Source organism: Temnothorax longispinosus, chromosome 1 (assembly GCF_030848805.1).
Source record: "Temnothorax longispinosus isolate EJ_2023e chromosome 1, Tlon_JGU_v1, whole genome shotgun sequence".
Classification (NCBI taxonomy): Eukaryota; Metazoa; Arthropoda; class Insecta; order Hymenoptera; family Formicidae; genus Temnothorax; species Temnothorax longispinosus.
The window spans coordinates 22,723,227-22,735,237 of NC_092358.1; the positions used below are offsets into that span (position 1 = coordinate 22,723,227).

General features: G+C 38.8%; 2 protein-coding genes across 7 annotated transcripts in view; one reads left to right on the plus strand and one right to left on the minus strand.

Moving 5' to 3' along the window:
• Window positions 1-4,826, minus strand: part of LOC139818036 (glycogen synthase kinase-3 beta) — a 46,808-nt gene extending 41,982 nt beyond the window's left edge. The window contains exon 1 of one of the 2 annotated variants that reach the window (XM_071786479.1): window positions 2,824-4,826. In XM_071786479.1, the coding sequence (XP_071642580.1) occupies window positions 2,824-2,912 (89 nt within the window). In that variant the 5' untranslated portion in view covers window positions 2,913-4,826. The remainder of the gene's footprint in view (window positions 1-2,823) is intronic. The other variant, XM_071786488.1, reaches the window with a different exon arrangement.
• Window positions 4,827-7,931: 3,105 nt separating this feature from the next.
• Window positions 7,932-12,011, plus strand: part of Con (leucine rich repeat protein connectin) — a 125,173-nt gene continuing 121,093 nt past the window's right edge. For 3 of the 5 annotated variants that reach the window (XM_071786575.1, XM_071786602.1, XM_071786594.1), the window contains exon 1: window positions 7,932-8,123. The gene's annotated coding sequence lies outside the window, so the exon portion shown is untranslated. Of the gene's footprint in view, window positions 8,124-10,681; window positions 10,816-12,011 lie in introns of all 5 variants that reach the window. The other 2 variants (XM_071786584.1, XM_071786612.1) reach the window with 1 other exon arrangement.

Genomic DNA, 12,011 nt, shown 5'->3' on the forward strand with positions numbered 1-12,011 from the left:
AATGTAATGCATATATAATCAGATTTTCACGCGCGTATATAACGTTGTCATGGTCATTGAATTGCGTCGACACGATTATGATCGCAAGCGATGAAAATAATCATCGTAAAAATAAGTGTACATATGATTTAATCAGAGAGAAAAAGAGAGGGAGAGATATAGAATTCTGAGATAATATTATTAAATAAAAATTTTCCCCGATATTAATTACACATTGTTCACTAGAATTTCTCGTAATAAAACTTTGCCTGTGTTCCAATACTTCCAAAATGCTTCAATACTTTTATGCTTTGTCGCATTGCTCGGTAAAAAATATTTTATATTATTTAATTTTTGATATTAATATAAATAGATTATTATTCCCTTAATTTTTTTAGTTGATACAGAATGTTCGAACGTTGTAATATTAGTGCATACAGTTTGCACAAATAATAATTAGAAAATTAATAGAAAATTAAATTCTTTATAATTTCAAAAAAAACTGTATCCAAATGTAATATTCATGACATGGTTATAATTATGAAATGGATTTGATAGCCATCAAACCCAGATTAATCATTAACGTATGATAAATAGATTAACGGAGAAAATAAGAGAGAGAAAGAGAGAGATAAACTACTAAATAATTATCCTTCTAATATGCTGTTAATATATTTTTAAGCTGCATACTTTTTTGCAGTTTCGAGCATTTTATCACTCAATATAAAAAAAGTCAAAGATGGTCGATTTCAACACATCCTGTCTTGGGATTGATTTTAACATAAACTTAATACAATATCCAAATGTAAAATTCATAAGGCAATGAATCGTTAAATTCAAACGAATCAAAAGAATACATTGAACGGATTAATGAAGGACAAATTAACGTGATAATTAGCGGCAAGATATGCCAAATATACAACCTTGTATTTAATATATTGCTACTCACCTAATGTGTTCTTGGAAATACAATGTACTTAAAAATTGCTAAATTGTTCTTTAAAAAAATATTTTGTAATATCTTTCTATATTTTCGCGTTTTTATACTGCGTCTCGCTAATTTTAAATTCAATTTTAATTCTTTCTTTTAAATTAACTTTAATTTTTAAATTAAATTAATTTTAAACTGCTCTTGAATGTTTAAATATAATAATCATAAAGTAGCTAAAGAAAGAGAGAGAAAGAAAACCATCAAATATTAATAGTTAAATCTCTCTCTCTCTAAGTTAATTAATATAACATGAATTATATACAACATGAGTTATATAGAGTCAATCTTGTGATTAATAACAAAATATACCGCTAGGTATACAATTGTTTTAAGGCACCATTAATATTCTGCATTCTTTGAAGTACAATACAATGTTATAAAAAATGCAAATTATTTTAAGAGAAACATTCATAAAAAAAAAGGATAACTACCCAAGTTCTTTGTAATTTTGCACGTTTACGTTGCATTTTGTCACTGAGCCTGCTTTGCCACAAATACGTAGAAACCAGGTGAATAACGTTACTACGGGGAAATGCGGAGGGATGCACGATCGACTCCACCCTTATCCTCATAGAATCTCACGACACTCCCATCGAGGTTGCCAGGAAAGCACACGACGCAAACCGCCAAGATCGACGATCGCGAGAGCGGAATCTTATAGGGACAGCACGAAAAAGGCAATCGCTTCTATTTTTCCCTCCCACCTTCTGACACCCCCTCACTCCCTCGCTTTCGAGAGCATCCGGATGATGCACGCACGCATACGCGTATAGCTTTGCATCCTACAGATGAACCGATAAGAGAAAAAAGGGGAGAAGACGGAAGGACGGGAGGGAGAAAAAGAGAGAAAGAGAAAAAAAAGAAAAAAAGAAAAAAAGAAGAAAAGAAGAAATAACGGAGAACGAATGAGCGCGCGAGAAAATGAAAGAGGGATAAAGAGGAACGATAGATCTGCTCCTTCCAACCGCACTTTCTTACACTCTGTACACGTTTTATTAAATTAACTGCACTATTTCACACTCTGAACTTTCTTATCCTTTTCATATTTAAAACAAAATAAATATGGAATCGTCATAGAAGGTAAAAGAAAAAGAAAAACAATACGTGTGCAAAATGCAAATTTAAAATGGACAATCTAGCAGTCAAAAGAGATTGTCAATAGGCTTGTTCATTTTAGCTGAACTTCTTTGCACGGTTCATCTTTCCTCTTTTTCTTTTCACGTTAGAGAGATTATACTCTATACGTTGCACTTTATTGTATTTAAGAAGCATTCAATAAGCATGTGCATGTTTAGACTAATTATAAGATAAAAGTAATACAATTAAAAGATCAGATTTTTTATGTCGAGAATGTGCAATGTAGAGAGAGAGAGAGAGAGAGAGAGAGAAAAAATGGAAGAAAAGAAATAATATCAGAGAACGATCGAGGAAAGAGAGACAAAGATGGACGTTTGCACCTTTCACGTGCACCTTCCTACACTTCGCACACCTCGTCAAATTAACCGCACTACTCACTATTCACACTCTGTACTTTCTTACACCTTTTATAGCCAAATAAAAAGACAAGCACGCACGCAATTGTCACAAGGGAGAAAAAGAAGAAGGAAATAACATACGCGGAAAAAAAATAGAATTTAAATGGACAAATCCAGCGGTCAAAGAAGCGGACCGTCTGTTCCTTTCAGCAATTTATTACACTCGAGGAGTATACTCGATAGGTGGCAGAGATTAAAATTGGACGAGAGTAAAGGCGAGACGGCTGAAAGAGCAGATTCGATCGAAGATCGTGCGATTGGAAAGAGAAGGAGGGGGGGGGGGAAGAAACTGTAGGAGACGACGTGAGGTTATGGTACTTACTGCTGATCTTCATGCCGCCGAGGGGCGGGTTCGCGGGCGGCTTGTTACCCTCGGCGAAGGAGGTGGTTCTCGGTCGTCCGCTCATCCTGAAGCTCTCTCGACCGCCTCCGCCTCCACCTCCACCTCCACCACACCTACACCGCGACTCGCAGGGGGTTGCGTCTCCGGCTCCACTCGCTCACTCTATCTCTCTCGCCCGCTGCTCCGGCCGCGTCTACTAGGTTAGGTTGGCCGGTGCTCCTCCTCCTCCTCCGCCACCGCTTGAAGTTAGCCCCGGTAGTCGCCGTCGACGTCGTTTTCCTTGTTTTCAACACCACCTCGCACATCAATGACAGTCGCACACGCGATTATCACATCGCACGAGAGCGCGCGCGAGCGCGCGCACTTTCTTTCTCTCTTTCTCTCCCTTTCTCTCTCTCTCTCTCTCTCTTCTCTGTCACTTTCTTCACACCGTTTTCGTCACGACGCAGCTCGGCGGACGGACGGAGGTGGAAAAGGGGGAGAAGAGGGGGGAGGGAAACGTAGGAACGGGAAGATGAGCGCGGAGAGTAAGGGCGAAGGGAGATGGCGACTGGCCGAGAAGCAGCGCGAAACCGCGGACGACACTAATTTCACACGGATGACTTTTTTATCTTCCTATAATTCTCGCGAGACGCGCGCAGCGACACCACCGACGCGACGAGTGTCCCCCCCCGGGTCGATCCGCACCGTGTTCGTCGCGCGAGCAACACCTTCTCCACGGAGGAGGAAGAGGAGGCCACTTTCACGTCGTTGTCGTCGTCGTACGCGACACCACCCTCTTTTCCGACACACTGACGCGCACTCTCTCGGCGACGACGGCCTAGCTTCCTCCTCGCGCTGCTGTCACGGCGATGCGGCAGCGGCGGCCGCGAGCGGTTTCCAAAGCGCGGTACCGTCAGCCAATGAACGGCGGCGGGGGAAGGGCGACGCTGCGGAGCGCTGCTGGCGAGCGACGAGGGGTGCGTGCCAACGTCGTGGCGGTGGCGGCGGCGGCGGTGAACCGACGTTTTCGGGACGGCTTGTACGGGCCGCGGTTCCTATATAACGCGGCCGCTACCTCGCGATCCCGCGCCTCGGCTCTCTCCGTCGTCGTCGTCGGTCGCCGACGTATTACGTAGCGGCGCGCCACCGCGCGGTCCTCCGCGCTAGGACGACGACGCGCGGCGCGAATCCTTACTTCCACGGCCAACGTCGCGTCGATCTCCCGCCGATGTCTATCTCTCGCGGCTATCTTCGCTCCTCTCTCGCTGCTCCGTCTCTCTTTCTTCCTCTCTCTCTCACGCGCCGTCGCGCCTCGTTCCGTCTCTTTCTCTCTCTCCCTCTCTGTCTCGTTCTCTCTGTCTCTCGCACTGTCTTTCTTTCTATATCGGCCTCTCTCGTTATGGAGCCTCGTCACTCGCTGGTTACTCCGATTCTCGACGTTAACTCTACTACTCCTCGCCTGCACCGACGTCTGACAGAAGCCCGTACTGCTGCATTTCGCCGCGATGCGAGTCGGGTAGCGTGGAAATTACGGAGCGAGAAGAACGATCGCGGTTAATGCGCTCGTTCCTCGACAGGAGGTCGGTCGTCGCCGTCGTCGTCGTCGTCGCCGTCGTCGCGTTCAACGCCCGTGGTCAATCGGCGCACTGTCTCCCCTTCTTTCCTTCCCTATCGCTTTCTCTGTTTTCACACTATCGCTGGTCTGCGGGCACCGGACAGGCCGACGCAGGGCAGTTTCTCGCAGCAGCTTTCCTCGGTCCCTCTCGGTGTGTCCGCGACGACGCGATGGACGCGGGTGGGTAAATGTCGAACGCGGAAGAAAAAAAAAATACGAGAGGCGCGCGCGCGCGCGCTCGTGAGTCGCGGCGGCGGTGGTGAATGTCGAACGATACACGGCGATCAGCGACGACCTCTCTGCCTCGTCGTCGTCGAGCAGCAGCACGGCAACACCACAGTCACCACACCGACGACCATTGGATTTTTCGATGCCTCCTCCTCAGACATTGACCCGTTCGGGCGAGATCGGGCCAGTCGAGCGCCGCCGGACGTTGCCGAGCGTGACGTCAGCGACACCCCGCCCTGCCCCTTGCCGGAGCCGGAGAGCCGAGAGAGAGCCAGAAGAGAGCCGCGAGCGGTGTGGAGAGCGGTGTTCTATCGGGTGCGCGGTGGCGCCATGCTCGGCGCGGTTTTCAACGCTGTTGGCTGTTCTCCTCTCGTTCTCCTCGCATGCTCGCATCTCGCCGTCATTTGCACTGGGCCGCCATTACGGCGCACGATTCGAATCTCAAGCAAGAAGGCGTGTAAATCCCACGAAAGAGCTAAAGGAGAATGGTGCAGTTGCGAAATCGTAGATAAAATTAATTATAAATTGGTAAAATATTTATTAATCATTAAAACCAGACGATCAAATTACAGTCCACTTATTTCTAAAAAGTTAACTTATAAAAGCTAATAAAAAATAAAAAATTGAAACATTTTGGTAATTCTCAGATGCATTCATCCTCTTAAATATTGAAATTTATTGTTAGAATATATCATAATTCTCTCTTAACACCGATTAATTATCATAACTGATTTATTCTTGCTAATGGATTGATTTAATTGATGAATGTTTTGGATTCCATAACACGAAAGAAAAAAGTTACTATTATAAGTCAAATTATTTTTATCTTTTGGCATGGTATAATTGGAAGTATTAAAGTCATACTGTGCAGTCTCCTTCAAAAGGGGATTTTATAACGTGCGTTTCATTAATCTTTCAACAAAGAGTAAACTAGTTGCTACTATATTATTGTACTATTATAACAATTCAGACACGAGAATACATTTCTAAAATATTACGAAGAAATTTGACCACTGAACTGTACGCGTACCTTATACCCCAGATGACAATAATGTCTCCGATTGTATTCTGAAAGAGAAAGAAAACGTCGGCGGTTTATTTGCTCTCTTTTTCATCTGCGGATCTGCGCAAAGTATTTACTTTCTTTGCCTGGTAAAGAAGAGCGCAGAAAAGAGTCTGCTTTCGTGAGAGAAAAGATGACATTATTTACCGATACTCTCTTCGCAGCTACTAGGTTTGCTCTCTTTAGTTACGTTACGTTATACTCCTTCGAGTTGAAACAAAATAAATATATTCAGGCGTTTGAATAAATGGGAGAAAGGGAAGATGGATGAAAATAAATACGAGAAATATAGTACAATTAAAAAGAATAGATTTTATAGCTTATCAATAATTATAAAACACATAAAAGTGCCAATGTTTAAATATTTTTACAACTAATAAGTTATAAAATAAATAAATTCCGAGTCTCTCAAAATTTCTCAAAATTTCTGCGTTAAATAATCACTAAATGACTAAAATTTGTCATGTCGAGAAATCGGACGTTTTAATAAATTTTGTAATTATTTTCGTACGTCGAAAAGTTTCGCATATTAAATTATTGCGAATAATTTATAGACTCTGTGTGTGAGAACCATTTTTAATACTTTAAAAAATACTTCCAACCTTTTTTTCGTATTAAATAATTAATGTTCTTCGATTAATTTTGAATTACTGACAATTAAGCAAGCCTCCGTATTTTTCTCGCGTTAAAAGTGAATCACATTTATATGTATGCTATCGCAAGTGATTTTTATAAATGTTTCCAACATCGCGTACGCTACTGTATATCGCCATCGTTTTTATGATATCGGCTGTCTATATTCTTCTGTACACATAGTCGATTGGCTTCTTTTTCGCATATTTTACGTTATTTTTTCGCAGAAATATAATGGAAGATTCATTATAGTACGTTTATCATTGCTATAGGTATGTAGAAGCTGTCACGATTCAAATAGTAAAATTTTGAAATGTTTTTGCATAATTCGTGCATTAATGATAAGATAATTCAAAATTAATCAATGATAAAATTAATTCTTACAAAAACATAATTATTGTAATTAAAGTAAAAATACATTTTTTTTCTTGAAATCAGACATTTTCACTAAAGAATATAAAACAGGTTTGTAACATATTTTTAAATTTAAAGATATTGAATTGTGAACAGCGATGTAGAATATTTACGAGCAATCGGGTAAAATGTTCTTGTCCTATATAGGGGAAACAAATATATCAGGGTTGTGTGTGGGCGCTTTTACGCGTAAAATATAATCATCTATACATGTATACAGTGTAAGTTATGTCATGTAAACAATGAATAATCTATATGGATCATCGAACATTCATATTTCGTCAGAAATATCGGAAAACGTTTTGTTTGCAGTTTTATTTTCAGTTACTAGAGAGAGATAATTATTTAGTTTAGGCATAATTTTTAGGCCGCTGCGGAAAATTAACAACGGTTTTGAAGATCTTTATTTTATATCTATAAAAAAATGCACAATAATGTGCGAATTGCAACCGTGATAAGTATAATATTGCTTTTTGTCGTTTAACAGCTCAACATAAATAATAATGTTCCTATATGTTAGCAATTATGCATCTTTCATGTTATTGTACAATTAATAATAAATAAATTATAACTGAAATAATAAATAAATTATAACTGAAATACATCTAATCTAATCTAGTTTAGAATTTATACTTTATATTTTTGTAGAACTATTTGCAAAAATACAATTTAAAGAAATCAATAAATTAATCAATTAATCATTCAATTCATAATAATTTACATTGAGTATATATTGTCTACATGAAAATGGCTCTTATAAACAATACGCAAACAACTCATGTAAATGTAAAGTCTCGAAATTTTACGCACAACCCTATTTTTATTACTGTACCTGTACGTGTTCAATTAGAGTGTAATCTTATCCTACTTATCGACAATTAGTTATTTATCAATAGTTTTATGCAATTTATCGGTTGCAGATCCGAGAATTTATCCGCGGCAGAGATCTTCAACGCAGGTATATTACCCTCAATCTCGTTGGTAACGTAGGGATTTAAAATTCGCTTGCATTTTGTGGCCGATAGTCCACTAGCTCCGTCTGGTGCGGCGAGTGCGGAACGACGCGACGCGACGCGGCGTCCCTTCCTTCCCCCTCCATCGCTGCCGCTGCCAGTGCTCCTGCTCCGTTCCGTCGCCGGTGCCGGTGGCAAAGCGCGGGTTACGGTTTAAGTTGCATTTTAGATGCGAACGAACGCGCATCTCTCTTTTGGGCACGCGGTTACGCGGTTGACGTTACGTGAACATCGGGCGCGCGTTCCCGTACACGACCGCCCATAAGTGCGACACGAGTCGATTGTGAACGATCCTGCGACGCGGGCCGTGTGACGCGGGATTGACCGGTGAGTTTTCACAATATATTTATCTCGTTCTCTGTGTGCGGAGTTTTGTGTCGAATCCGAGCCGGCGCGACTCCCGGACCTGCGCTGAGAAACCATACGTGCGTTCTCGATCGCGAATTTCAAGACGCTTTTGCTTCTGCTCGGTTTCAATCGCGTTCTACGTAAAATTAAGGCTGCGGTCCACTTGACGCTACAAATGCTTTGAAGGAGAAGAAGAACACTTCGAAGCATTTGTATAGCGTCAAATGGACCGCAGCCTTAAGATGTAGCAAAACGACAAGTCTTCTGTGCGCCGCGAATTCTTATTAAAATCTCTTTCCGTATCAGTGATTAAATTTGGTATATATATAGTTTCCTAGAATCAGCATTTTGTTCCTCATAATAAGTGAAACAAGACCGATATGAATCTTATAATTAATTAGAGAAGGTGCCATTTTCGGTCGGGCTGGATCTTGATAGTCTAATAATATTTAATAAATCTTCGGCGCGCAATTCACTGATTGTGAGTTGGAATAAGTATTGATATTCACACAGAATGTATATTATTATAGACACGAACATTTTGTCACGGCTCTAAGTTTTTTGTTATTTAGATGATTACTAGTAATATTTCTGTGCGAATTTTATATTTCCGAAAAGGTATTATATTTCGACAAGTGAAATCATAGGGGTACCTTAATAAATTTTCTTTTGTAATTTTTACTTTGTTTAAAAATACACAATCGATTCCCTGTACCTTCGCAAAATCCGTGACGGGCGTCTTTTGCCAGTCCGACCATTGAGGCATGTTTTTTCAATAGTATAGATTCTTTGACCGGCACAGTTACGCAGAAAAATTCCAATTCCACTTTTTCAGCCGTTTTAGAAAAAACATTTCAAATAAATTTCTAAAGCGATGAAGGTTTAAAAATAGAATAATTTTGTTTTGTGATATACATGTACAGTGATATGATATACATATTATACACGTCTGTTTTTTTATATATAGCTACTTTGACGATTGGTTTTTAGTTACGTTTAATGCACTTTTGATACATATCCAGCAACAATTCAGCAGAGATATGAAAATCCAAAAATTGACAATCGCTTGCTTTCCATTATGATTATAATTGTAAATCAATTTTGCGATTCGATGTGACATCATTGTTTTAACAATTATTTTATTTTCGATTGTCTCAGCCTCTGCAGTTGCTATTTCAATATCGCATTACAATGTTATTTTAACATTTACAATTATTCGATTTTCAATTAATCTTTTAAGTAAGGATGATAAACGCATGTGCGTGTATGTGTTGGAGAATGGGATAGAATCAAAAATAAATAAATTTTGTTTTAGCGACGTTAAAAGGGTGTTTGTAAAATACAATTCAATTAAACATTTTCACAACGAGAAAATGTATTTTACGAGAAGTCTTTTCATTTTCTCTTATAACTCGGAAAATAACTCGTCGACGACATTTTCGTGAGGGAAAGATCGGCTCGACAATGGTCGAGGAATCCGCAATTGAAAAGATATATATCTTTTATATCGCGGTTGATCCGGAACACCTTTGTATATTTGACAGCGAGAAAGGGGAAAAAGGGCTTTGAGGGAAGAAAGAAGAAAGAGTGCAAAATGTTGAAAGTACGATTGAAACGAACAAATATTCTGAGCGTTTCGCTGAATATTTCAACCCTTTATCACATTGTTTTGTACCAGTTTTCAGCGAGTGACATTTCCCGATTAAAATCTGCGCGATATTTTGCATTTGGCACGTTTGTTTCTGAACTTGCGTGGTGGTCGAACATTTCAAGTATTCATCAATTCAAAGTAGAAAGTGACATGTTACATACAAAATACTGTCTTTTAAAATATTATTATTTTCTATTTTACTATTAAATTTTTTGTTAAATTCTACTGTATTATAAATGTAAAAGTTCGCTTTTTATGCGCTCAATCTCTATCGCAATCGTCAATCTAGCAGGGATTAATAAATTGAATTGTCTCGGAACAACTATATGTCGGATAATGAAACAAAAAAAAGTAAATAGTGCTTGTTGGCAGTTTTTCTAATATGAACCGGAAGAAACGCGATTGCGCTTCTTGGCACTGAAACAGTTAAGAAATATTGTTTTATTGCTTAATATACTGTATAGTCGTTCGATTGTTTCTCCCGAGAGGTATTTCTTGCTGTTAATTACTTATAAAAAGAATAACACGCTAATAAAATTATTGATTTAAAGAACTATTTCTAGCAAAAATGTTTCGAACAAAAGACTCGTAAATAATACGCTAATAAATTATTTCTCTAAAGTAGATTACTTGACGGATTGTTTCAATTGTGTCTTTCGTGCGTCTTGAACTACCTTATGTTTTACACGGAATTCTGTGTTATAAAAAGTAATAACTGTTTTATACGGAGATTAATAGAGCGAATAATAGGAAATATTTCGCGGACGAGAACCCTCCGCGCTGGTATATATACACCGTCGGAAATAAACTTCCGCGCGCGCTCAAAATTGAGCATTAAAAATCCACGGGTTATCAAGCGACTACAGGGGCATTATATCTTTGTCAGATCTCGTCAGCGTGAATTAGCCTCATCCTTTCGGTGCCGCAAGCCGGCCGAGTTTCAACGTGGAAAGATCGTCTCGCCCGAGCTTCTTCCGTTCCTGCCGAGAATTCCGACACTCCCGGAAGGTTGGATGCAGGGTGCGTTCCCTTACTCTTTTCTATTTTATTTTTCGGTTAAAAAATAATGAAAGAGAACCCATGCCGCGCGCGCACCGTAGGAAAGGCTCTGGCCCTTAAATATATATGACGTGAAAGAGAGAAGCCGCGCGATGCTACGATTCTTTGCGTGTCGCGCGACGCAAATATAATCGCATTCATTGCCGTTGAAAGGGTAAAGAATTCGCATATGGTGCAACGACCTGTCGCGGTTTCTTTCCAGGTATTAATGCGCCAAGATATCGTACATATACACGCTTTCAGCGTGTGTGACATTACGTATGGATTATCGATCGGTTCTCACGTATTATTCAAATCACGTTGAATAATAAGGAGAAACAGAGAGATTTATTCTTGAGCCCCATCATCATTTCTCTATGGTTTATTAATGTGAAATTATCATAATGAATTTTCAATACTGCAACATATTATCGAACATGATCTCATTACGGAATCCCACTAAACTAAATTCAAGTCTTCGATGTAAATATATGATGATAGCGATCAGATTTCCGCGATGGCCGTTGTTCACATAATGGATATTGATACGTTAGTGACGGGGTAATGAGGAAGCTCAAAATATGTCTGAAATTCTATAGATAATATACATATCTCAGTAATTGTATTCTTGACAAATTCATCGCGTTATGCGGAGAAAGGTAATTATAATTTATTTGTAGTAATTTTGAACTTTGTTCTCTTAAAAATTCTTTTATTTTCACATTTTAAGACAAAATATATTTTAGGAAGTGATAAAATTATATAATATCTATGTGATTTTTATTATAAGATGTTGTATTTTCTGTTTTTATTTCTCCATTTTATCGTTTCTTGCAATCTTTCTGCATCGAACACTATTTGATATTTTTTATAACAATTTTGAGATTTGTTATTTGTATATGCACCAGTTCTATTTAACATAAAATTAAACTAATCCTATGTTTCTTTTGTTTCTTAATATTTTTGGTATAACTCTCTGTAAAATAAATAAAAGGAAATTATGTTATATCAATACGACATTTCAAAACCTCTTCTTATTTTGATAGCAGTAGATAAAACTAGTCGATAACATACACAAATGACAAATTTCGATCTTTTGTTATCAAAAATATCAAATAATATTTATTATTATTTGCCAGAAAAATAAAAAATAAAAGTAAAAATAGAAATAGAGAGTC